We start from the raw sequence: 27,564 nt of genomic DNA, 5'->3' as shown, positions 1-27,564 counted from the left end.
TCCCAGGGTGATTGGGTGTCAGTCTGCGGCTGCATTATGTAGGAGGACAAATTTGAGGTTTGTTATCATCTTTTTTCATTTAAAATAAAAAAAAATAACATAAGACAAACTGAAATCAGTGGTGTTTGTATTTGTCTCCCCTTTCGCTTGCAGGTACTACAGTGCTACCATTTTGCAGATGTCAGGGGTTGAAGACGATAGGCTTGCAATCTGGCTGGCTGCACTGACAGCTTTTATAAACTTCATTTTTACTCTCATGGGAGTCTGGCTTGTTGAAAGAATGGGTCGCCGGAAACTTACACTTGGTAGCTTAACAGGTGAGTGCCTAATTAGTGCATTGTATATTCTTCCTAATGATTAATAAAAGGAAGCTAAAATGTCAAGTGCTAATTTTACCACAGCAGTCCTCTTTAAAGTAGTAATGTTGACCTCATCTTCTCCCTGAAGTCATATGGCATTTCAAGATTAGTAGTGCAGTACCACAGCTAAGGGCTATTTTAGAAAACAGAGGTTTAGCGTGTTATTTTTTCATTTGCAGTTTCTCCTTTAAGCCGTGTTTGACAATGTTTTCTTTTTGCTTCTTATGCTTTTTTCAGTATAAGGAATCAAATGCTTGGAATTTCACAGCTGGTTAGGTTTTAAACCTTGTGTGTATATGTGATGTGATTTGTAATTTCTGGGTCATTTAGGTGAATTCACAACATCTTATGAAGAGCTGCTGGAGAAAGCAGATCGCAAAGCTATTTCAGCACTTTAAAAACTCATGCAGTTCTTTGCATAGTATCTCAAATATAATACAGTAAACACCTTACCTACACTAATGTGATTTTAATTCATCTCCTGTATGAGATACTAAAAACAGAATTCTAAATTTGCCCATTTTGTCCAAATATTCAAACACTGGTAACTCACTATGCAGCCATCTCTTGGAAGCAGAAAAAGGCAGAGCGAGCAGCCTTGCCTACGCTCTGCTGCATCCTACCTTTTATCTGGTAAATCCCAGCTTGCTCCCAAGTTACGTGCTCATTCTGACTGAAGCAATCTATGCCGAATACCTGACTCTGTCTGAATGTCTAAAAGGTTCAGACATTTCCAAGAACAGGGTTTGGAAAAGAGGAACAGTTCCTACTTCTCTTGAAATAATGTTCACAAGTGTTTAGCTGGTAAGGTTTAACATCTCCATATTTTGTTCTGTTTTTGCTGTCAGGGATCCAAACTTCTAGTTAATGCAACACAGCAGAGTGGGGGACCACCTGCCAAGTTGCTGGCCATCTGCAGTTCGCAAGAGATGGGAGTTAATCTACACTCACAGTGTTTGAAGGCATTTATATAGGCAGAACAGTGCCAGCACAGTGCTGCGTCTGGTTTGACACACAGATAGCTAAATTAAAATAAGCAGTTTGGAGATGATTTGTTATTCCAGGTTATAGTAAATGTGTATTTAGTGTGTTGCCATTTTGATTTGGAGTCAAGTAACTGGAAGCATTTTTCATGATCCAAGTTCAGAAATGTAGTCATGACAGAAGAGGTTGGAAAGCCACATCCCTCATGTCTTAAAAATAATGAACAAAAATCTCAAATCACTAGTTTTATCACAGTCTACCTCCAGGTGAGTTAAAATATGTCTCCCTTATTAGTTCTTCTACATCTCTATCTTTCAGAGGAGAAGGACCCAGTTCTGTACCATTCCGTATGCTTAATACCTTATTTTCCCCCGAGGTAGTCATCAGTTTTCTTGTCTTTCCATGAAGCGGATCTCTCCTGGCACTGCACTGATACTTCTGGTTCTTGGGTGCTGCCTCTTCTTTAAATAGTCTATTGGGATGGACTATTAATATATTTGGCCCCAATACCTCATATGTCTGGCCGGCCCATCAGGAGCTTATTGCTTTTGTGGACACAGCTGTATACAGATGTGATTCCCACGTGGACTTCTCATACAATCACAGAACTCTGCTTTTTGGCTCTGGTTAACATATTCTAAGATCATACATTGAAATGTTGATACAGATTTCTGTTACGAAGCATATTAGTCCTAGAACAGGGAAAAATTTAGAAATAGACTCAGAATTAATGAAGTCGAATAATACAATCAAAAGTCATTTGCTTATAATGTTCAGACACAAAGTAGCTGTTTGGTAGAAATGTTCTTGGTCCTTTTGTGATCAGTTGCCAGTCTGCAGCATCACTTACTCTGGGCTCCATTGCTTGTTGTGTTCTTATCATATTGCCCCTCCTTAAGGTAAGTACAAGTAGTGACAGTTAAGAAGGCATATGTCATCTCTCTGTACTACTTAGAATTGTTCTATGCAATGTTTGACGCTTTAATTTAAGTAGTGGTGGATATGGTGTGTTTTCCTTAGAAAGAGAGCTGTTTAATAAAATGATAATTACTAAATCTGCTGATGGATTTGTTTTCCATGATGGCTTTTCTCATGGAGTAAACTTCTATTTTAGTCCCCTACTTTGATTTGTGTTTCTGAGAACATTGACTTTTGCACTAAGTTATTACTTGCTGCTTCTCTCGCCTTTGGAGAAGCCAGGTATGTCACAGTCTCCCATTAAATAAAATGAAGACAAAGCTACTACCTTTGCCTGTTGCTGCAAGGGTGGGATTTCTTTTCTTGGTAAAGGTTAATTGCTTTGATGTTTGTTAGATGATAACCTGCAAGAATAATCAGTAGAGAGATAGCAACATTAATGTTTTGATTAAAAGCCAGTGTACTGTAAATTAATTTTGTAAACTTATGCAGCTTTTCTTGCTTTCTGAAAACATTTGGGAAAGATCTATTTTACATTTAATTTAATTTAACATTTTCAAAATATTAGCAACTTTGAAAACCTGAGCCTTTCAGATAGGAAACATTAGGAGAATTATAGTACACTGCTTGTAAAAACAAAAAGTACCAGCTCTACAGTTACTGATTCCTCTTAGTTTCATCAAATCTGAGCATAATTTATTTATTTTTATAAATATTTTTTGTTGCTCTTTTTCTTCAGTTAATTTATTTCTTCGAAGCTTTTAGTTGGGAAACATGCAGAAATTTTGACAAGTGCAGTATCCATTTTATTTCTGTTTTCATTTTTGCCCTTTAGAAATTTTCAGTTTAAAAGCATGGTAGTACTTGATCATTGGGCAATTTGTATCACTTTCTATAACACAGAAAATCTAAAGCATCTTCAGGATGTTTCCTTTCTTTTTTTTTTTTTTTCCCCAGCTTAGCTAATGAAGTACTGTGATTGTATGGTTTTGTTCATCATAGACAAACTTTCCACCGAATGCAAATGTAATAAACTTCACTTGCTATGTTTACGCATTCAGTACTTTTCCAAAGAAATAAGACATTTGTAGAGGTACTAGAAGTGAGCATTAGTGTGTTTGGTTAACTTAAAAGACAGACAAAGCATATTTAGAATGAATATAAATAAGATTATAGACCCTGTCTAAAGATATTTGCTGTCTAGTGTCTAAAGATATTTGCTGTCTAGTTTGTGGTATTTTGAAAGTACAGTAAATCTAGTGCAATAATATCCAGCTGCCCTGAAAACAGATTTTTGATAAACCTACTAGCCACAGTGGTACAAAGCCAAGCATAGAATAAACTGAAAGCACATTTTATGGTGGGTAGGTTCTTTCTCCACATATAGTTTGTGATGGAATTTAAGGTCTTGGTTGCCTCGGTTCAGGTAAATGTGTGGTCCCATCATCTGCAGTTTGTGCCTATTCATGCCTGTTAGCTGTGGCTGCTGCACAGACACATGCATGAATAATTTTATTACACAGACCTTGGCAGTTATTTATGTCTCAGAAAAGATTTTTCACGTATTTGATGGGTTTGTCTGCTAGGGAACTCTTGCTTATCTATTCAAAAATACTATCAAACCCATTCCTGGAACTGTCCGAACATGCCTTCTGTCCACCAAAAAAACCCAAACCCCAAAATAAAAACCAGATAATGTATAATTTCTTAAAGAATGCCAGAATTACCTGTTAAGGTTTTAAATGTGGTGGCATTTCTGAAGATTTACACAGATGGATTTCTGAGAAAATTACTTACATGCTTCTAACATATGGAGCAGTGGGATGCCTTCATTTGCCCTCAATCATTAAGCTATATCATTGCACATTTCTAAATGTATGCTGTCTTCTCACTGGGATGTGCTTCAGTGGTTTGTGAGTCTGTTTTTTATGGTAAGGATAACATTATTAGATCATTAGTAACTAGCTCACAAATAAAATTATAAGTGGTTTTATATTTTTAGTACTGGTAGACTGTGCATCCGGCTATGCATTTTCTATGCAACCTCTCAAATAGAACATGCCACATAAATAGTGAGTATACAAATAGGAATACAGGTTGTTTTATGCAACATAGAATTAGATGCCTCATCAAGAAGCAAGATGTATATGTTTTCTAAGTCTGAGTTGGGACAGTTGCAGTAGTATAATGAGTAGTGAAGTGTATAGATTTTCATTAAAATGATACAGCATATTGTGTGTGTGACAAAGAAGGTTGGAAAATGAGGGTTATGTTCTAGTAGTGGCCTGTTGTATAAATTTTAAACCTTTTCTGCCATCTTTGCTCTCATCATTTTGCCCAGCTTGTGTACAAGGAAATTGATGGGGACACAGGAGAAAATAGATGGAAGGGGGGAGGCTCTTAGCACTTTATATGTGTATGCTCTTCGAAACCAGGTTAGAAATTGCAGCTGGGCATTTAGGTAGTGTTTTTATGAAAAGTCAAATTTCCCTCATTTCACAAGGGAAGTAGAGCCCATGAAAGCCCTGATGCTATTATCTGCTTTACAGGAAAGCCTTCAAGTCTGGGTCTGTGAGTGGGAAGACGTGTGATGATTTCAAAATCACTTTTGAATTTTACCTTTGCAGCATTATTTTCAGCACCAAAAAGAGTATATCTATTCATTCATGCAGTCTTCAATTCCTCATATTAAAAAGTCTTACCCTCTTAATTTAGGTGTTAAACCTGATGCATCTGACTTTAACATCTAACTTAATTCAAGATGTGGATGCAGCAAAGGGTATTTTTCTTGGGTACTCATCAGACTCCTTAGCGAATGGTGTATGCTTGGTAATGAGGTGCCTTGCTTTCCCAAATGTAGTTCAGTTCAATAGAGAATTATTTCATGTGCTCTGAAGAAAAGTATCACATTGTTCTTTATCTGTTCTTTATATTTTTAGGTACTGCTGTGGCGCTCATTATTCTAGCTTCGGGATTTTTGCTGTCAGCTCAAGTCTCGCCAAGAATAACACTTAATCCACCAGATCCTTCACATCAAAATTCTACCTGCACAAAATACAGGTGAGATTTCATGATCGTTCATCCAATATTCTTGAAGGTTTTTTTCCAATTAATTGAGTTTCACGATATAGTGTGAGTAATGGGCAAATATTCACAAAGTCTAGTTTAAGGAGCTAAGCTAAATACCTAAAGTTAAAATACTGACTTCCTCCAACAGAGAAAATGAGACTTTTGGCTTATATATTCTGAAAACCCTTTGGAGTTTCTCGGACTGAATAAGGTGGTTAAGCAGCAGATGACACGCCTGAGATCTCCTCTGTTATGTCACACCTGCTGCAATTTATGGTGGACATGAAGTTAGGAATATTTTGAAATTAATTTGTAATACGCTTTTGCAGATATTGGCTTAGTCAAGTATTTGTCATGTATACCACCTATAAACTCTTTAAGAAGATACGTTGCTTACCTTTTACTTTACTCCGTGAAAAAAGATCTTCGGAACAATGATAATTACAGACCAATTAAGAATTAATTTGGGGTCCTGTTTTTTCTATAGTGGGTAGCAGATGCACATTTGTATACAAGTTTCTAATACTACACATAGGGTGTTAGAAATGTGTCATTTTCAATATTTTGGGGCTTTTTATTCATGTGTAAGTACTCTTATGTTCATTTAGCTGGCACACCAGAAACTCCCTATTGAGATACTATTTAAATGGCTGAAGAAATTCTTACTTATATTCACAATCTGTTTTATATGTGTTTGCAATAGAGATAAATAGCAAGAAATGAGAGGTACAGTTCATTTTCTTAGCAATATTGGCTAGAAATATGGTTCGTGGCTTTTCATATGCCAGCGCAATGTCTTAGGTGAAAGATTCTGAGGATCTGAAGCTTTATAGAGCCCCGGGAAGGGGACAGAAGATCTTCAAAAGAGTGTAAATAGACACGAATAACTTCACTATTAGATATTACCAGATATGAGAATCCCTACGTGTAAGAAACCATATTTTTACTTGTTTTGTACTGCACTGTCAACTATATTTTGCGATTTTTTGGGAGATGCCTATACAGCTTTTTCAAATTGCAAGTAATGTGGCTAAAAGGTGCAAAGGGTGAAAGAGCTTCCAAAGACTCTCCTTTCGGAATAAGATAATGTTAATGGCAGGACGTCTAAAGGATTTGCCTCAGACTTAAGTTAACTATTAGGAAAGGATGTCTGGAAAGAGCAGATGCAACATTTGCAGAACTCATTATGTGTTATCTAATAAAGCTAGTTGCTTATATAACCTAAAACACTATAAAATCTGCATAGAGGAAATGTGGCTAGTCCACCTTAAGAAGTAATGAAAAATTATTCATCACAGCTTTCATTTTCCAGTTAACCACGGCTAGTCAGGAAGGAAATTGAGACTTGCTGCAGCTGGCACAGCATGCACTTCTGGGCAAAAGCATGAAAAACGAAAGGAGGTAGTTCAAGTAAAGGCGTGTTGTTTCATGAATAATTGGAAAACTTTAATCTGTCATGATTTCTGTTTCTGAAATGAAGTGAACAAAAGCAGATATGATAGAAATTCAAAGTGTCTAGAAAAGAGCAATAAAAAATTAAGGTGTTTTCATTTGGGAGCATTTTGAAAGAGAAGGAGCTCTCTTAGTTTAAAGATAAAAATGAACATGTTCATTATTTCACATACCCTCTACAATGTATGAGAAATCTTTAGGTGCTTCTGTTTTAATCTTATAGTGTACCTTACTAGAAAGACCCAAACCAGGAGAGATGAAACTTTATGATGCAGTTGCTCATAAATCACAGAATTAGGCTACAGCATCCATTATTTTAAAGGATTTAAAATATTTAGGCATTTATGTGGTTAATAACAACTTTCACGCTTGCGTATCTAAAACTATTTGGTATGTCAATTTTCATCCTTTAAAACATCACCAAATCCTTACCTTGCTTGCAGTGGAGCAGGAATATTCATTCAGCATCATGTGTATTAGTGCCCATTTCGGGAGGTCATTATTAGCCATTGACTTCCCTATGAGACATCCTTAAAATTCCAAGAGTCTTCAGCCAAGGGAGAATTATGTGCAAGAAATATTGCTTGCTTTCAGCGTGGATCAAGGGAAGAAAACCAACTTTAAACCTTTTGTCCCCACCAATGTCCCCAGAGGAGTTTAGTTTCAGTATGCATTTGCCCAGCTCTTGTAACTACACATAAAGGAACAAATTGACATATATTCTCTATGTAATTATTTCTGGAGTGGATGACATACAGATGTACATTATATTGAACTTGGAAAAGTGGCTGTCCAGGATACAGGTATGTGTGCTTTCTGTGCACGTGTCCATTGAGCTGAATGAAATTTAAAATCCTGGTTTTGTCATGAGTAGGTGGATGCTGTCTTCACCATTCAGTCTGGGTTGGAAGGACTTCAGCATAATGCGTGGTCCTGGAAGGAAGAGGAGGAAGCTAAATGCTGGGCTGTTTTGGCAGGCTTGCCTCTCTCTCTGTCTCCTGTTTTTGACCCTTAAGGTATTCCCTATGGCACTTAGGGGGTTGAGTCAAATTGAGTCTCGGACTTGAAGATTTGGAAATAAAAGTCTGGTCTGCATAATGCCAGTCTTGTATACTTTCTGTGCTGTTCTAAGATCAATGGCATTAGAAAAGTTGTACAGATAGCCATTGAGTATGGTAGCAAATGTTACTGTTGTAATAGTTACAAATAAGGTATCAAATCAAAGTAAAATGAAGTAACTTACTGGCAATGGTCTGCTGCTGTTTAATCCATGTTTTAGCTTGCTTCGGTATAACTGGTGATATCTCACATTGCTTAGCATTGTATCTTGCAAGCCTTGAAGAGGCCTCAGAAAGTTTTGGAAAAGTAAAAACCATCGGACTTCAGAAGATCAATGTGTAATGCCGTCTCCCTGTAGCCACTGTAACTGCTTCTAAATCTGTGTGCCTACACAAATGCAGCTCATTGTCACCTTTATCTAATGGTGATGTAGTGCTTTTCTGAGGTGAGGTACACTTAGTCAGAGTATAAACCTGTTTGTGGCCTGGCCATCTCAGAGTATCGGGGTGTTTCCTGAATGTAGCTTGTATTCGTCTTTGCCAAAATGTATTTATAAGTTATAAAAGCATCAGTAATATTTATTTTGCTGACAGAAGTTTCACTGATACTGTGCAGTGCAGAAATGCTTCTTATGTTAGTAAATCCATTGGGTTGGAGTAAGTGTGTGTGTCTATTTCGAAGCCCTAGAGCTACTACAAAAAGTTGATTTGTTTGTTGTCCCTTCAGATCTGTATTCCTTTGCACGGATTAATTCCTGCTGCTAGAATAGCAATGAAGATAGAACAGACTAGCAAATAAAGAACACAGTCGGTGTCCTAATTCAGAAAAGCAGCTAGGACTTGAATGCTACATTCTGAAAGAGCTGTACCCTGCAAACAGAGGTAGAAGTTCACTGTACATGCTTGAAGAAAACAAACCAGTAAGATGTGATGAAGTAAAATATTTTCATTTGGTGTAGAGATGTGTAATATCATAGTTGATCAAAAGCCAAAATATAATCAATGAACCAGTGTAAAAAAAAAAATTGAATCTGTCACAAGGATGTAGTGCAAACCCAGCAGGACACCACTAACACTGAAGTTCTCTTCGTCTCCTCAGGGATGGAAGTGAGTGGATGTCTCACTGAGGAAAGGGAAGGTGAATGCCTCTGTGTGCCGTCCTTAAATCAAAATTTGTTTTCATAATCGGTGTAAGTTTGTATAGATATTTGTAGTGTGACTCCCTCTCTTCTTTGATTGCAGTGTCTTCAGCAGCTGTTGATCATCAAAGCTGTTGATCATCATTATCATCAAAGCCACAGAGAAGTTCAAATGTAAATTCAGGAATACGAATCACAGCTATCCCAAAATTTATCATCTTAGAAATGAAAAGATGAGCTAGCCATCCCTAGTATTATTATGACTACTCAAAACTCTTTGAACGTGTTCACGTTTACTGAGGACTTGCCTGGTTCTTGAAGGAGGTTGAGTGTGCATTAGCCTTTCCCTACCACCTTTTCCCAGTCTTTAAAGAATCAAAGGTCTGGCTATCCCACTCTGCCATTCTCTGGGACAGTCACCCATTCCTGGGTAACTATCTTTGTCCTGTTGCCTTGTATTCTTGATCTTTTTGTCTCCTTTCAGTCACGTGTGTCTCACTGCACTTCCTGAGACTTGGTCAGCTGTAGAAGATATAATGTGAACTTGTCCTACGTAAGCTATATTTTTCACCTCTGTTACTATATGAAAATGGTAGCTTTTGTGTTAAGCTTAGGTTAACCCTCATATCCTATGGAGTTGATACCTATGCACAAGAACTTTCTCAGGTTCCTCCCTGAATTGATTGCCTTTAAAGTTTGATTAAAATAAAACAAGCAGTGCCAGCTGTGCTGGGCACACAAGAGCTCTGTTGTTTATCTTTGAATTAGTCATCTTCACGTGATTAATGTTCCTAAGCCTATTGTACAAATACACACCACTGAGATGAAGGCACCAATATTTAGTGCTCTTACAAAGCAAATTTCAAGATAGCTAATAGGCAGAAATATATTATCTTTATTAATTTAGCAAAGGTATATAATTGTGATCGGTCCTAAAAAACCTAGGTAACCTTGTAACTGAAGCTGATTTTATTGTATTTAATGGCCTTAGGATATGTTTAGTAAGTATATTGGCTAATGTACTTTATTTTGTTCAGTTAACTCATTGACAATCTGATTTATCTGCAAACTAGATACCAATAGTTTCATACTGTCACTATATCATAGAACCAGTATTTTTTAAAAATGTGATTATCATTTTATGTTTTTAATGACAAAGTGACTGAGCTACCAGTCTTTCTGATAGCTTAGAACTGCGGTAATGAATAGAGTAATGTGTTTCTGCTGTTAAGTTCAGCAAATTACGAGTATGTTAACAGATAAATGTGTTTAGGAATAATTTTGCCAGCTCTTATGAAATGTAATTAAAATTCTGATAGTTTGTGTTGCTGAACTGTAAAATGGCCTCAACATAACGTAGTCTTTTAGATAATGTGACTTTATTGTGACTGAGGAAAAACTTCTCTCATCAATTTAAACACAAAGACCTGAGAAGTCACTTACCTGAACTATAATGTCTATGAGTGTCATGGAGACTCTGTAACCCTTGTTAACATTTCCACTTACTTTGTCTTTGAATCTGCATCACTGAGGGAACAAGGTGTTATTCGTATAGTGACCTACTAACGCTTCACATCTCTGCTAATGCTTCTAAGACTTTGCTGTTTAACAAAGACTGGAACAATGCTTAGGGAATTATTTTGTGTGATGGTGTTAATTCTTTATATGGTCTGCAGGTTTTAGTCACACAAGGGTGATTTTAATCAAGTTTGAACAAGGCTTGTATCTGATCTCTCAAGAAGCTGGGAGTTTAGTATCTACTTGTAGGGTCTCTTTGGAAGAGTAGCTTTAAAAGCAAAGTATTCTATGGAGAGTGCCATTACACTCAAAATAAAGGTGCGTGTAAGTCAGTTGTTTCTGTTATTTATGTCTGTATTGTTCAGTTCCAGGCATAAATCAGGAAGCTGTTGTGCTGGGGGCTATATGAATTCAGAAAAGAAAATCGTCAAAGACAAGAGTCAGTTGCTGCCTGTGTGTGAGAAGATCAGGACTCTTTCACATGGTGTCAGCAAGCCAGCACAGTCTGCTGTCAAGGTGCCTACAGTAGTAGTGGATTAGCCATGATGATGTAAGGACTTAGGCAAAGCAAAGTTTGTAGAGAGTAGTTTCCTTTATTGGACTATGATAGGTAGGAAAAATGGATAAGCCATCAGGGTCCTCTTTGGGTCTAAAGCAGAAGTAGCAAACACCAAGAAGCCAAAAACAGTTCCTCTGAGTTTGTATGAATTGCGTTGCTTAGTTAAAGGCCTGCAAGTCTTTATCAAAGAGGGTTTAAGGAAAGTTTGACAAGAACTAATGTATTTGTATGCAGCTGGTGTATCAAGAAGAGTAAGTATTCAGTACTGGTCTGGAACATACCTAGGAAGGAGTCACAGAAGAACAGTCTCAGTGGTCTAGAAGGAGCAGGAGACAAATTTTAATATGAGGAAGGGTTGATCATACTTGAATGTAACTGTGATTTAGATCTGTTGAAATAGCTGCATCGTAAATTACAGAGCTGCAGGTAGTACCAGTACCATGATTATAAATGGTAGCTTTTCCTTATGAACATCACTGAGTGGATACATGTGTTGCCTAACAGACTGCCAGTAGGCTCAGCAAATAAATTTCTGTCCTTTGGTCTCCTATAATAGCAGGAAAGCGCTCTTGAAGTCCAAGTGGGTTTTTCTCATTCACTGAGTATTTTATTTTCTGTGTCCCAGGTACGACAGCTTGGAGTATTGTCTTGCAGTCACCACATATTTAAACTACCTAAAGCATCCTCTATATTCTTTGCCTGTGATATTTAGTTAGAATTTAATGGTTAGCTTTTAGAAGCGAATAGAAATCGTCAGAAGTGTAACAAAGTGCTTGATTTCATGCCTGGGTAGCAGTGAAGCATGTGAAAACAGCACAAAACCTCTGACACAGGGTCCTAGTACCTAACTGAAATTAGTTTGTATACAAAAATGAAGTAAGCCATTTACCAAAAAAAACCTAAACTCTTTAACTGTGTAGCTGGCTGAATGCTAAATGCACTAATGTCCTCACAGGTCAATAGAGCTGATAAATCTGCTGCGATATTTGTCAAAAAGTCTTTATATTTTTGTTGAGTGAAATATCTTTTCTGTTTTTCTTGTTTGGGTTTATCAATTGCCTCTGTTCCTTGTTGTATCTAGTCGGGCAGGCAAGCTCTGACTGGTGATACTCAGCTATCTTGGTCATTTTCTTTCAGTTGGGGTTGAAGAGGCATTCTCTGGATGTAGATAGGAGAATACACGCACAGAAGCAAGGAAAGCTTGATTCTAGTCTGTTGTTTTCTGTAAGGAGCTGGAAAGTAGCTACACCACATGCAAAGGAAAGTAGAAGTTTGTGTGCATAACCAATCTTGAAATTGAAGAGTTAACCTGAGGCCATACCAGGTAGGTTGAAAGATCCACCTGGCCTAGGAACATGTCTCCAGTATGGCAGACAGCAAGCTTGAAAGAACAGAAAGCAGCACAATCAAAGTGATTTTCCTTTCTAGCCTGCAGTGATTTGCAGCTTACATTTTCTTTGGATAGTATGTAGGTGTTGTAAGATCCTCCTGTCTCTACATCGAGGCTTCCCTGCTTGGCATGGTTTTTTATTGTTCAGACAGTTTTATGAAGAAAAACCTTGTTTAGCAATACAAATGCTTGCATCATGCAGAGCAGGAGCAGCGGGTTCGACAAGCTTACAGTAGTGGAATTTATTCTGTGCAGGAGACAGGGCATGAGCAAAATGTCTCATGTGTTGTAAGTGTATCAGATTTTCACATATAGCTACATGTAGAGGCTGTTTGTGCAGCATATGCTGCAGTGAATCCCAATGAATCCAAAATAAGTAAAAAGCGACTGTCCCCAAGAAATGTCTATATTTGTGGGCATTTTGATACTCTGAGAGGCTGTTCATGCTACCAGTGTAGTAGAATCTTATCAAATCAGGCAATACATTCTGGAAAAGAACTACACAGTCCATAATGTATTTTCAAGCTCAGTTTGTATTTCTGTAACTGGATGATAGTAACATATGAATATAGTTTTATAATTGGATAACAAAATATAGAAGGCAAAATTGAAAGTTTCTTAATATGTGGCAAAAGTGAGAACTGATTAAATGTTTTGAAATTAAAAATTCAGAAATTGAGGTTCAGCTTGAAAAAGACAAAATTACCTGTCAAAAAGAGAAATGGCACTTGCAGCATAAGAGTACTATGCAAAGGTCTTCTACTGCTAAATCACTCAACAAAAAGTAGAAAGGTACAATTTGCAGCTCAAATTAAGAGACTCTGAGAATTGTAGGAAAGTCATTACTTACAAGGTCATTTTACAAATTTAAAGTACGAAATATAATAGCAAACCAAATTTAAGTATGGAATGTTCTAAGCAGTGGAGGAGAAACAGAACAAGAGGCAACTGTGAGCCTTTCATTGGCATCTGGAAGGTCACTTTACCAGGTCAGGGGTTTTATTCAATCATTTTAGAGACTGCACTAGAGGCTGGTGAACTACACTGTTAAAAAGAAAAAAGCAGTAATTTTGGTATCAAGAAAAATGTGCACAGCTAGCCAATTAATAATTCATCTATGTACTTTAAATTCTGCGTGGAAGAGAAAGGATTTGTGACCTTTGGGATGAACCTGTAAGCTCAGGAACAGTTTATTGGGCAGGCTGCTGCAGAGCATCCTGAAAGGTTGTGGCAGGCTGACAAGAAATTTCTAGCAAGCAGCCTTGAAGTTAGTGCTGTCAGGCTTTCTACATGTCAGACATTCCCTTTTGGTCAGATGAAGAGGACATAAAACCATGGAAGCCTTGATTGAGTTGGCAGAGTAGGAGTTGGGAATTGCAGATCTAGGGCTATCTAGTCTCCTAACGTTGCATCAGCTTGTCAGTAGTGGACAATGGGGCAGGAACCCCAAAATCCCATTCCATGGCAGTTACCAATAAACTGGGGGTCCTGTCTATGGAACTGTTGTCCGTGGTCCTCATTCCACTGAGCTACAAGAAGCTGGACATCTTTGGACTTCTGGAGCCTCACATTCCTGGTTGTTATTCTGCTGCATAGGCTGAAGCATCTGAATTCTAGATGCTTGCCTTCTTGTTGGGTTGCCTAGGAGACCAGCTGGTAAGCAGGGAGGGAACTAGGCTTGTTGTAAAACCTTTCTGCTGTAATGCTGCCTGGTTTCGTCAAAATCAAATCATCTCTCTCAGGTATTTAATTCTTGATGAATTGACAGTCTCCAATTGAGAACCAGCCTGCCAGGGAATTTTCAACTAGCTCTTCATGGAGCAACCTGTTTCCAAGGCACTAACTAATAACCTTAGCATGGATATAAATATTTAATTATAAAGTACAGCAAATGTATCTCCCATTTATAATTGGATGCAAATTTTCTTCTTAACATAGACATCCTGGAGGATTCTGGTATAGAGCTTTCAAGGCCATAACATAGATTTGAAGATGTATCAGTATTTATAGATTTGTACTCTGACATATATCTAGGTATGTCTGGGTAGGGCTGATAAGAAAGTATGTTTCAGGACAGAAAGGAGATCTGTAGTAGATAATTACGTGTCAATTAGTATTATAATATACATTGATTTTCCAGGTATATTGTGTGTCCTTAATTATTTAAATTGCTGTATGCCTTATTTGTTTACACCACTATGAGCATATGTGTAATAATATATGCTTGATTTCAAATTAGGTATTTTTGTTTAGCAAATAATAATGAGGATAAAGTGAAGAAAAGCATAAGCCTGAAACTATTATATATTTTATTTCTATTTTTCGAGAAAGTAATTTAAGGTAAACAGCCACAGCACATGATTTTTTGGGGGTGCTTTTAAATTGCTTCTTTTTTAAAAAAACTTCCTTTCTTACTTCATGCTATGTCTTCAGTGGTCATGACTGTTCAGTAACCAATACAGATTTCTTTATTGTGTTATGAAACAGTTGTGATGTGCATATGTTGGATTTTTGAAGGAAAAAAAGCCATCAATCCTCATCTTGGAAAAACTGATTAATATCTACCTCATCAAAGTCACCGTAAAAAATTTTATAGCAGTGATAAAACGAGACACAGAAGAATGCTAGATGGTCTGACCAGAAACCACCTGCCCTAAGTCTATGGGAGTTATCTTTGAAAGGGCTTTGAGTCTTGTGTATTGAAATTCTGAGTTTCCACTGACATAAATTGGTCTCGTCTCTAAAACCTAAAGTCAAAGCCTGAACTTTGTATGATTGTATGAACTCACTATAGCTAATGGCAGAAAATTCTAACCCAAAAGAAAAAGGTTTGTTAATATTTGTTATTTAACTTTTCAAACTGAAACACAGGCTTGATAAAAACTGTGGAATACAGTAAATTTTAAATTATTTACACTGTTGTGAGTAGCTATGATCTCTGACACATTGTACAACATGATATCCAGCAGCCTTTATTATGTTGAATGCCAACTGGAAGACACAGTTGTGCGTACAAATAAAGCCTGAGGAACAACTGAATTAACAGCCGTGTAGACAGACACTGGAATCAATAATCAAATTTCTCGAGTTTTTCTGGACTGCTGTGTGGGGAGGAAGGAATAAATAAGTTACTTTCTGCTTCCCGGTTGACTGGTTACTGGTACCCCATGCCATATCAAACTACGTGGAGTTATCTGTAGGGTGAGCCCAGTAGCACAGAACAGACAATGCACGGTTCGGTAGTGTCATTCATCTCATGTGTCAGTTTTTGTGAAGAAATTGACTCGTAGTATTTGGAAATGCCTGCTTTCTGTGTGCCAGGCAGCCTTGTTGGGTGTGCTGGCACCCTGGCTCTTCCTAGAAATTCATGTTGTTAAAAGGTACTTTGATATACAACGTGCATTTGAGTGGAAGATGTCTTTCAATTTGCAAATCATGTATCAGCATTCTGTTTGCTATCATAGAATTATTTTCACTGGAAGGTGCTATAATTTTTGGTTATTTTAATATTATTATTACATATTTAAACACACTTGTGATTTATAAGAGTATTTTTATTCATCTGTAGTCTTCTGTCCCTCTCAGCTGTTTTGTTTGCTGCCCATTGCTGTCCTAATGTTGATTAACAAAATGTAATTAAGTCTTACTAATGTCATATTGGAATTGTCTTTTCCTTTCCTAATTGATAAAGGCAAATATATAATTTTCTCATTTATCTTTGCAAGAGAAGAAATGTTCGCTACAATTAGGTAATTGAAAGTTTTGTTTCGTTCCTGTTATAAAAATGTTTATATCTCTATTTAAAATACAATTTAATTCAGCTTTTCTAATGTAAAACACCCAAAAGCTGTTGACCTATGTTTTAAGCAAGAGGAAGATGTACTTAAAATAGATTTGTTTCCTAAAAAGTAGACAACATGGAAACTCTGCAGTAATTTGATAATTTAGGAAGCATATAATAACAAAGAAGACAAATTTTCAAAACTTGGGAGAAGGAAAAATGCAAATTAATACATTGTTTTTAATGCTTTGCCAGACCTCTTCTTTGCCAACTTCCATATGAATTGACTTTATTATAACTTTTAGAAACATCACAGTATGAAAAGTTTGAATGATTAGATTTTAAACATGTAATTTGAGACTTTTTAAATCCATATAATCTACTTTATTGATTTAGTCTTGGGACTTTGTTATACGGTTAACTTCTACATTTTCTCACAACGGTATAGTAGTTTAAGCAGATTATTTCTTCATTCACTAAATCATTGTTTTGATAAAGTCACACACTCATAAAGGATTATTTCTGTGGGGTTTTTGTTACAGGGATATATGTTGAAGCTATTTTGGTCACCTTAATTATACATTTCTAGATGTTACATTTCAAAGTCTAATTTTAATTTAAAATTTCTGGATTTACTCCATATTTTACAGCTTTTCATTCTCCTATTTTTAACTCCTAAAGTTATCCTGTAGGCTGTATCAGAGGCTTTACTGATAAGAATATATTTCTGAGTCTGAGATGGCTTCTGGGGAAGATAAGCACCTGAGTAGTTTTAACCACAGCAGCAGTGCTCTTGAGCGTTTGCCAGACCTGTGGAAACCTATGCCAGAAGCTTTCAGATAACTTGCATTGAAGGCTTTTGGGATGCTTTCATAGCTCACATGCCCAAATCCACTGTTTGTTCTCAGAGGCAGGTTTGAGACTGACACCTAAGTGAGGTTTCTGTAGAGCGTTTGGCATCTGGGCTCCCAGTAAGCAGTGAGGCTGTGGTCAGTGCAGCCAGTGGAGTTTAGAGAACGGTTTAACCGTCTAGTCACTTGAATAGCTTGCAAAATTGCATTGAGGAAATTTTGCCTAAATGTAAGCATCTCTTGCTCTTCAATGCTACCAAGGAATTTGCAGATAGCTGTAAGGAGCTGGCAAATCTGATGCATGGGAATCATCTGCAAGAGCTCTGCACACTTGACAGGTGAAGGGCAGGTGGAATATTTCTGAGCATTAGATGTCTGTTTCTGAACTGTCTCCACTGACATATTGACTCGGTCCATCACTTATAACAGGATCTCAGGCACATAGTTCCCACATGGAGACAGATGGTGTCATGATCTCAGACTGACTCCCACACCTGTATGTGCCCACATCCTAATTTGATTATTAGCTATGATTTCCAATTCTTTCTTTTCAACACCAATCTGTCTTTTTTTAATTAAAATTCATTCCATGAGTGAATTCCTCTACAGCCTGATCAGGTGTCACTGGAAGACTTGCAACTGGGCCACCAAAATGTGGTGCAGAAGAAGGCAAAAGCGATCTGTATTAGGTTTTGGGCAGTTTCTATTATCTTGTCTCCGACACAGAAAACTTGTGTCCCAAGATTGATTAGGAGCTGCTGTTGATTTTGACAGGTACAAATGAATAAAGTGTTGCCTAAGTATTTATTTCTTTCTTTCTCTTTCAGTTATTGTAATGGCTGTATGTTAGATCCAGACTGTGGTCTCTGCTACAAATTGAATGAATCAAGTGTTGTTGAGTCCTCATGCATTCCTGTTGATAAAGATTCTACGATGAAAGCAGCGTGGGGCAGGTACGTCACTTTTTAAGATTTTTCTAGTCTTGTGTTCTACTGATGATGTATTTTACACTATTGACAACACTTCTGCTTTTACATAAAATGGTACTGTTGAGATGTTCTGGAAGAAGTTGCTTGATGTTGTAAAAAAAATGGGTGTTTACATTCTAACAACTGTTCTAAATAAGAGTCTTGACCCTAATGTTTGCGGTCAGTTCGGTGTAGTCTGCCACTTATAAAGTATGGCAAAAATACACTAGCAAGTAGGAAAAATACTTTTCTCTGATGTCTTCATATGTTTGAGGGGCATGTTCCCTAGGTACACACTTAAAGCCCTCTGAATTAATTTTCTCTTTAAATGCTTTAATTAAATTGCACTTTAAATATTGGCCTACTAAGGGAATAGAGTTGCTCAGATGAATTATCTAACGTGATAAAAATCTGAAATGTTTGAATTGTCAAAAGCATGGTTTATGGACACAGATTTCTGTTTTCCTGTGCTTAAAAGTGTCATCATGCGGCTTGTTGTACTTGGGGTGTAAAAATGTGTGTGTGCATAGAAAAGTCCCAATGCTACTGCAAAATACATCACAGCTTTTTCTTAAGCAGCATCAAGGTTCGCTGTGGGGTCACAGCAATCTTCAGGTTTTCTGAAGTATTGATTATTCTTAAGGAATGGCTTTATGAGTTGGAACAATGTCCTATAAAGTCTTTGTCAATGCTTTAATAATGATTAGGGCTTGGATTAGAGTTTAGAATGGTTCAGTGCCACAAGGGAATTATGTAATTACTGCTGATAAAATGTGTAATTACTGCTGATAAAATCTCCTCACCATAATTTATCTATGCCACCCACACAACATAAATGTGCTTGGGAAATATGCAAAAGTTTGTGTGGGTTTTTTGCTATTATTTTTTAACTTTCATATGTATTTCTCAGAGGTTAAAACCAAGTGCCTTAGTGTCATATTGGACAGAGGTTGAAGTCATTTTGGACAGAGATTGAAGGGTATGAAATGTCTAGTAATTGAAAAAATCATTAATTTAAAGTTACTCTAACATTAGCCTCCTTTTAATTTCAGTACTATTAGAATGTTGTGCCTGCTAGTTCTTTTCAGATGCAGAAGAGGGTTGCTTATAGCTTTTGTAATCCTGATTTAAAAGCACTGTGATCATTTTGGGACTATTACTGCTTATTAACAGTGACTGTAAAAGCTGCAAAATGTCATCCCTCCTGCTTTTCTTCTGACTGTCTTCAATGTTGCATTATACAACATGCCTTGCATATTATCCAATATCCTGATATGCTCTCCAGCATTTGGACTCTCATATCTGTAAATTAACAGATCTGTCTTTGTGTTCCAAATCAACATTCATATCATATAGGCTGTAGTTTTACGTAGCACATCTGTAGTTAGCAAAATCGTGCTGACACACAGGAAAACATACGTGGAAACAAATAGTTGATTGATACTATCAAACTTAATTTATTAGGCAATCTTGTTGTATAACATAGTAAACATGGGCATCAGTAATCATTTTTTTATTCACTCTCACATAACCCTCCTTGCTGTACAGCCTATTGGAGCTAAATAGATAGAAAGGAGAAATAGTTCCTTTCCATATTGCAAAACACAATATTCCCATATTGTACAATAATTCTACGGTATAAGGACCCTGTTCAAAGTCTTTCAAGAGCAAACTGAACAATTTTAATGTTACATTGGTAGTTGTTAGACTGAAAGTTCTGTCTTAAGAAAGCCAATTAAATTCCTCATGCCTTTTTCCAAAGATTGTACTTTTATCCCCATTTCTAGTGTCATTTCATTAATTTCTATTCTCACTACCACTGGGTCTGTGTAATCAGGTGGTTTTCTAAAAGCCAGTCCTTCATGCTGTGAAATGCTAGGTGGCACCTTCTGTGCCTTCCAAGCTCTGTGAAATAGGCAAGCGTTTCACATCCTCCTTCTCACAGATATGGGTATTTCTGCATACTGGTGCAGAGGGAATCCCCATAGATTGTGATTTCCAAATGTTCACAGTTGTGTATCCCCCAGCTCTCTATCCTCAAATCCTGAGTCTGCTTTACAACAAATTGGTCCCACAAAGCTGTAGGATTTCCTCTCCAAGTGAGAATATTGCTGTGGTGAAAATGGCATAGTTACACCCCCAGTTTATCTCATAGCAGCAGGAATCGTCTGTATCTTTGTGGCAGCAAGAGGAGAAAAAGTGCCTGAGACAAAATAAGAGCACTGGTGAAGAAATGACATCTGTGCTGATGCTTGAAATGGCATCTCTCTGTTTCACGAAGTTATTTTGTCACATGCTGGATGTACAGTGGCAGTTATTTTTAAAAAGCATGGCATTTTTGTGATCAGAAACTGGTTTAATACTTTGAAAGATGATTTTGTGATCTGTGGACATCTGATAACCCTAATTATCACATGCAGCCGCTCTGTAACTTCTGTGTGTTCTGGTGGCTTCATGGCATCCAGTATTGGCCGAATGGGTTTAAATGGCTTAGAACCTCCAGAGCTACACTAGCCTGATAGGACAAATTTATTTTGCCATTAGTTTTGCTCAGGAGAGATGGAAGACCTGGGCTATTTGTTTTGGATTCGTTGGACCTCAGTTTGCCTGAGCATTAGCAGAAAGCAGCAGCTCTGACTGCCTTGCCTGATGTGGGAGGTTCAGAGAAACGGCTTCCGCTGGGCTCAGACTGACAGTGCCAGGCAGAGCACTTCACTGCTGCTGCGATCACATTTTGTTTATGATTTTCCTGCTGGAAAGCTGGGAGCTGCAGCTATGAAGAGGTGCTTATGGTCACATCACATGATGTGTGCACAGCCACATAGCTCTACAGCCGCCTTAACCCCAGCCATCCTGACATTCACTCGGGGACTTATCTATTACTGATGTGTAACCTACTAGCAAGGTGAGAGGTGCCTAGAGGCACCAACAGAGAAGGCCTTGTTATACTTTTTTAAAGCTCTCTACAGCCACACAAGCTGACACAGAAACCCCTCCTGTTTATATATTTATAGCTTTGTGCTGTTCTTCACAGTTGATCCCAAGGTACTTAAGGAACACTGATGAAACAGGCACTGTTTTGACTGTTATCATAAAATACTATAACATGTTTTTATTTGCAAGAAGTTTCCCCAGTGCTAGCCTGGTGTACTTGACACTACCTTATTGTTAATTGTATTTATTGAGTTATGGTACGTTCTACATCGAAAAGTTCTGAGATGGGAAAGGAGAGAGCAGAGATTTCAGTCTCCTGTGGCTGCCAGCAAGGCTGTTTATGTTGCTGTGGTTGTCATAGAAACCTAGGGAGACAATTAGAGCGTCCAAATGTTTTTCAAGGAGCGTATAGCATTTTAGTTCTGTTGAATGTAAGGAACTTGGTGGCCAGCAGTGGCCCTGAGGAAAGAAGACTGTCTAAGAATAAATCTGATCAAGCCCGAGTGAGACCTTGAAGCAGCATGGGTAATGCGCAATGGGTACACTTATAAGATCGTAAATGTAAGACAAAGAATAGAGATTCATTTCTTTTTTAATTTAATTAGTTACATAAGCCTTAGTCTGGGATTGGAATAACTCAGAGGGGAGCATCCTGCCCAGGGCTCCAGCACAGTCAGGTGCTTTGCTGCTCTTGGTGTTATTGAAACAGCTGACAAAACAACTGTTGACATGCAGACCTTGCTGCCTCCAGTTCTGCACAGGGACCTATAAAGGATGGTTTTGAGAAAGTGAGCAAGAATATTCTTAAATTATTCACTTTGTGATAAAAGAACAACTGTGTCTTCTCTCTCAGTGTGGTCTGAGGGTTCTGTGTTGGGACTCTGTTCTTCTAGATTTAGGAATTTTTTGCATGTAGCAGTAGTACAGAAAGGCTTACAGTTTTGTTGATGAACAGCAAGTTATAAAATCCCCACGAAATTGATAAAAAGCATTATCTTGCTTTTACAGATAGGGATACACTGGAGAAGTTCCAGTATGAAGCTCAGGTGGCATGCCAGAAGTCACAGACAGTCTGTCTCCCGGCCAGGACTAAATGTGGAGGTGATTGCTTTCAGTTCTGTGCTTTCAAAGCACAACTCAAAATCTAGTTCACTCCCACAACTGCAATTACTCCCACAGGACCATCGGAAACCCTGAAACTTCTGTATATGTAATTGCAATAACACTAAAGGTCAGCCAAGAATGCTGTAGAAGTAACTTTTAAAGTGCATTAATATTCTTAGAGCTGAAAGAATAACTGCTCAAGGAAAAGGAGCTATTGGTAGCGCCTTGACATGAAATTAACCTTGGCGTGAGTGTGTTGTCAAGACCACAGCAGGCCTACAACTGTGAGCTAAAAGGCTCTCATGAGATCCTCTGAGCAATCTTCCTCCGGAGAGAAAGATGTTGACTTTATACAGTAAACAATTATGAAGAAATAATAACATCATCTACAGATCAGAGACAAGCCTAGAAGCCATCCTGTCCACAAAATTAGCTGGCAGGTCTCCACAGTCCCTGAAGCAGGATGATTTGGAACAGAAATCTATAAAGGGAGTAGAGCTGAGTGATTTGCTTTCTTCAGCCATTTTTATTAACTTCATTAAGGAACATCTCCCTGCCACACAAGTTTAATTCTTCATGGAGAATTCTGCTTTCATCAATATAAAGAAGTATTCTCCTCTTTAAGGGCATTCATTGAAAAGGCAAGCGCAAGAAGAGCTCTGCATTTAGGAAGCTTGCTGTTTTACTCTGGCCAGTGCTCTCCCGAGCTCCTTCCTACCTTGTAAAATTAATGGCATGCTTATAGATGCTCGGTAATGCTGATATGTGTCAGTGTGTGCCTGTTGCTTATATCCATAAGTTTGCTGAGGAGTTTAACTGCCTGTTCTGGGCAAAAGTGGGTTTAAATTACCTGGGCAATGTGAAGAAGCAGGGCAGGCAGGCAGTCAAACCCTAGTTCCCAGCTTCCAGAGATTTTCCACTGTAGGAATGTGTGTAATGACCTTGACATCTGAGCCTAGACGCTGACTAGATTCCATTAGTTACAAAAAAAAACAAACCAACACCAACAAAAAATACGCAAGAAAACCCACATAGGAGTTCATTAGCTGGATCCTCAGACAACAGCCTGTTTTATGTCCAACAGGGGACATGACAGTGCCTGTCACAGCCTAGGGAGTGTTCTGGAGAGCATTACATTCAGTCAGTGCTGCTTATTGTCTGATGCATAGCGTATGAGGCTGTTAAAATGACTGAAATACTTTTTCTTTGTAGCAACATTAGATATTTCTAGAAATGTCAGGTTCCTTTTGCCACTTGTAAATAAAGATAGACATAAATAAGTTAGTTACACTTGTTTTGCTAGTCACTGTCTTATAAAGATGCTTTTGCAGTGTGACAAGTGAAAGTGGCCGGGACTGCTTTACTAATGCCAAAACACGCATGTGTGTGCATTCACACATATAAAGACTGAGAATCCATTTTTTATATGCCATGGGGAACAACTATAAAGCCCTTTGCTGTTAACACAGAAAGGCTAGCTCCAGAGCAGCTTTCCAGGAATGAAGTACTCTTCTGTCTGTGGGTAGACATTGCTTGTTTTGTCATGCAGAAAGTATCGGTAGAAGATTTTATTGCTGAAATGTTGATTTGGAATCTTTCTAAAAGGGCCTGCATTGAAAAGTGCTAATAAATTCAGCAACGATTGGAGGAGAAGCAGGTATTTCTCTTGGTAGGTTTTCAGATTGATAGATGAAGAATATACGTAAGATTATAGTTCTCGCATTGGTGAGGTATAAATGTAGTAGTGGGAGTAAACGATTCAGGAAAGCAGCAAGAATCTACAGAATCTACATCTGCGTGTATATTGGCAGCACTCAGAAGAGCTGTAAATATAACCAGTAGCCTTAGTGAAATTTCTTTCTGGACAATATGCTCAATGTTTACTAAATTGAAATATTCATCAGTTAAGTAGGAACCAGTACACAGAATCTCCTTTCTCCCCTCCAAGATTATTTAAGAAAGAAAACCATTTGCGATTTCAAATATAATTAAATTCTGATTATGTTCCCCATTGCCAGTAGGTATGGAAACCTGGAGCAGTCAGGTGGGAGGACGCAATGCGATTTGCCCTGTTTGATTTGGAGTACGTACATTAGTGTAATGATATCTAACGTACGTGAATGACGGATCGGAAAACAGAAATGTAAAGAAGATCTAACTCTGATTACAGAGTTTGTCAGCCTAAAATCCAAGGCACGAGGTCTTTTCTGGGAGGATTACATTAGACGGTGTATCACATTCTAATAGTTGCAAATACAGTTCTGGTGAGCTGGAGAGGCACAGGAGAGACTTAAGAAATTTGTATGCATATCTCCGCTAACTGGTAAGAGCAAATGGGAAAATCAGAAGGCTGAAGTGATGCAGAATATTCTCTCCTTCCAGATGAAGCCTATGCTCTCGGTGATGAAGGAGTAGGTAGCAAAATAAGTGCAGTTTTTATGTTCCGATCCTCTCAGCCACTCTTCCTGCTCAATCTTAGAGACATCAAGTTTTTCAGTTCTTTTAAAAGGAAAAGCGTTACAAATGTGGTAAAATCTATATAATCACTTAAACAATTTAAATTGAGGAAGGAATTTTGTTGTTACATTACATGATACGATCTCTTCATATTCATTTTCGAGGGGTAGTAAACCCACTTTGTATATATTTTACTAAATCTAATGTCTGAACAATTAAGTCTTTTGTATATTGCATCTGCATTTTAGATCTAAAATGATGAGCAGACCAACATAATAATCTGAACTGGAACTATTTGCTTTCCTTTAGGGCTATTACTTAGGAATTGTGATTAATAGCTCTAACTCATTATACCTACTCAACCAATGGCAAATTCCAGACGATTGAAAGGAAGGACAAAGTAGTCCATTTTGTTATGAAGTGAATGTATTCTGACTCTGGCAAACTTTATTTTGTATGCTGAAGGCAAAATTTATTTATTGCAGACACCCAGCACAAATCAGGATTTTAAAGCAGGTCTGGTTAGTTTGAAATATTGTCTTGTTCTCTACTTGTTCATTTGTATTGGACTTTGCTGCTAAACACTGCTTTGAGATATTACTCTTAAGTTACTATTTAAAGGGTGTTCTGGTAGAGAATGATGAAGAGACAGATGCTGGCAGCTATTTGCGTTAGTTGTAACAACCATTTTAGATGCTATGGCATTGAGGTAACTGGAATAGAAATGCAAAAGTGGCCCTTGAGCTAAAACATTCCCAAATGCTGATTTGTGTCAGGAAAAATTGTGTTATTTGAATGGAAAACTATTTAAGTCAGTGCTCTTCACCACTTGAAAGTGGTCCAAGGAAAAGGATGCTGTGGTATTTAAAATTTGATTTTACATCCTGTTGTAGGAGCAAGCTTTCTGCTCATTTCAGTCATTCTCTGGTCAGCTGAGATGGAACTGGAATAAACGATTTTTTTTTTCTGTTTAAAAAGCATGTTTGCTTTTAGATCATGAAGGGAATAGGCAAGCAAGTGAAGTGGAAAAAATGCCAACATATATGAGAGAACTGGTAGTCTCTTGCCAGTGTGCTTAAACTAATTATGTGGATATTCCTGCAGCTTTACTCTCCCCCTCTCATACAAAAGGTACATTGGAGAAAGGAATCTTTAATTGCCTCTTGGAGCCTGCTGCTAATTAGCTTCTTCAGCTGCTCACCTTTCTAGGGACAGACTGAAATGAGGTGATGTCACAGCAGGGGCAGATCAGGGTCCCAGCACTTGCCTTGGCTGAGGGAATCGGAGCGAGGGGCAGAGGAAGATGCTTCACAGGAGAGCAGGAGTGTGCAGGGAGCTACGTAGGGAGAGGTGGAGATTTCCCTTTCTGCCTTAGGGAGAAAGCAAAAGGAACTGACTCATATTTAGGAGTGTGTGGATTTTTATTTTTTTCTCTCAGAGAGGAGAAATAGTTTTTTTTCGCAGGTATTCAGTTTTTGACCCTGGGGTTCACTTTAAATAAAAATCCTCAGTGAAAATTGTCTGAGCGGATTCCTTTAGATTTTTACACTCTGAAATGTATTCACTAAGTTGAAATTTCCTTGTTTTGAGAATGGAGAATATTTTTGGAAGATGTATGGTGTTGAGGATTTTTATTTATAAAGAACAGCAGTGAACAAAAGAACATCCAGTGCTTAGTAACAGCATCTTGTACCTTTAACTACATCTCTAATCCAAGTCTTACGCACTTTTATTCCATAATAAGTAACTCTTCATTAATCAAATCATCTGATATAGCGAAATTGTGATCTCTTCCCTTTTTAAAAGGATGACGTTCTCAGAGTATTTTATTTAATCTTCAGAGAAAATAAATTAACACATTTCTGCATTGTGTCTATTGAATAATCCAATATGTTTGATGAGTTTAATTAATATCAAGTATTGTATGTGTTCTCTGCACGCATGATTCATTTCCTTGAGAATGGAGGCAGTAAGATCAATTCCTCTCCAGCACAAGATGAGCTGGAATTATTGATTCAATTGATATAAAGTCATGATCTTACTTTAACTCAGCTCATTGGTTAGTACAGGCAGTCTGTTAGAAGTCAGGTCATACTTCTGAATAGCAGCACTTTGGGCATTTCTTCTTATTTATAGGATGTAAAGACTTTCTTTTTTCCTTTACCTTTCCACAGCTGTCACATTAGCTTTGCGTAGATGATAATGAGAGATGAATTTGAGACTCTGCATGATTACTTGGTTCTTCAGACCTGTGATTCAGATGATGTATTTTCCCATTTAGCATATTTTCTTGGCAAAATAACTATTGTTTAAATGCACTTATTATGTAAAGCTGTTTTTAGTTGTCAGAGGCCATGGAAAATAGATGATTACTTTGATTTCTGCTGAGATCTTCTACTGCCAATTCCCAAACTTTGAATTTCATGTAAAGAGTAAGACTTTGGTAACCAATGTTTATAAATGTCATAAGCTAGAGGTAGTGTTACCACTTATCATTACTGTATTTTATAAAATTCCCTAGATTTAGCAGAGATATTGCACCTGCATGCACAAATCAAAGCAGAGCGACACTGTGGTAAGTGCTCACTCTCACAAATCAGGCGTAAAATAATTATCTTGTTATAAGTGGTCTTAGAGTAGTATTTAAATCTCCTCGGGGCCCCATTTTCAGTTACGGCATTAATGATTTCCAGCGAATTTTAGAGCTGACAGTGGAGGAATCGCTCTTTGGATAGCTCTCTTGGCTGATTTAATTCAGAGCCTCCCTAGTACGATGTGTGTGGGCAGGGATGCAGTTCTTCACTCTCCTTCTGGAGCACCAGATTCTCTGAGCGTTTTAGGGCAGAACTATTGCCACCTACTGGAATAAGGGAAGAGCTCCTCTTAGATATACTCATCCATCATCTATTTAAAATGATGGACGCAAGAGCTCAAATTTTTAGTCTGCATAGATTTCAGTTGTAATGGCAGAAAGATGGTTGCTAGCAATAGTTAAAATGTAGTATTTTTGTCTAAATTGCTGT

At 37.7% G+C, this 27,564-nt stretch overlaps 1 protein-coding gene across 3 annotated transcripts in view; it reads left to right on the top strand.

Annotated features, from left to right (window-relative positions):
* Positions 1 to 27,564, top strand: part of SLC2A13 (solute carrier family 2 member 13) — a 156,716-nt gene that overhangs the window by 107,802 nt on the left and 21,350 nt on the right. For all 3 annotated transcript variants that reach the window (XM_054057053.1, XM_054057051.1, XM_054057052.1), the window contains exons 5-7: positions 154 to 317; positions 5,201 to 5,321; positions 17,906 to 18,031. In XM_054057053.1, the coding sequence (XP_053913028.1) occupies positions 154 to 317; positions 5,201 to 5,321; positions 17,906 to 18,031 (411 nt within the window). The remainder of the gene's footprint in view (positions 1 to 153; positions 318 to 5,200; positions 5,322 to 17,905; positions 18,032 to 27,564) is intronic.

This window comes from Cuculus canorus, chromosome 1 (genome assembly GCF_017976375.1).
Source record: "Cuculus canorus isolate bCucCan1 chromosome 1, bCucCan1.pri, whole genome shotgun sequence".
Taxonomy (NCBI): domain Eukaryota; kingdom Metazoa; phylum Chordata; class Aves; order Cuculiformes; family Cuculidae; genus Cuculus; species Cuculus canorus.
This window is presented reverse-complemented; position numbering and strand designations above follow the sequence as displayed.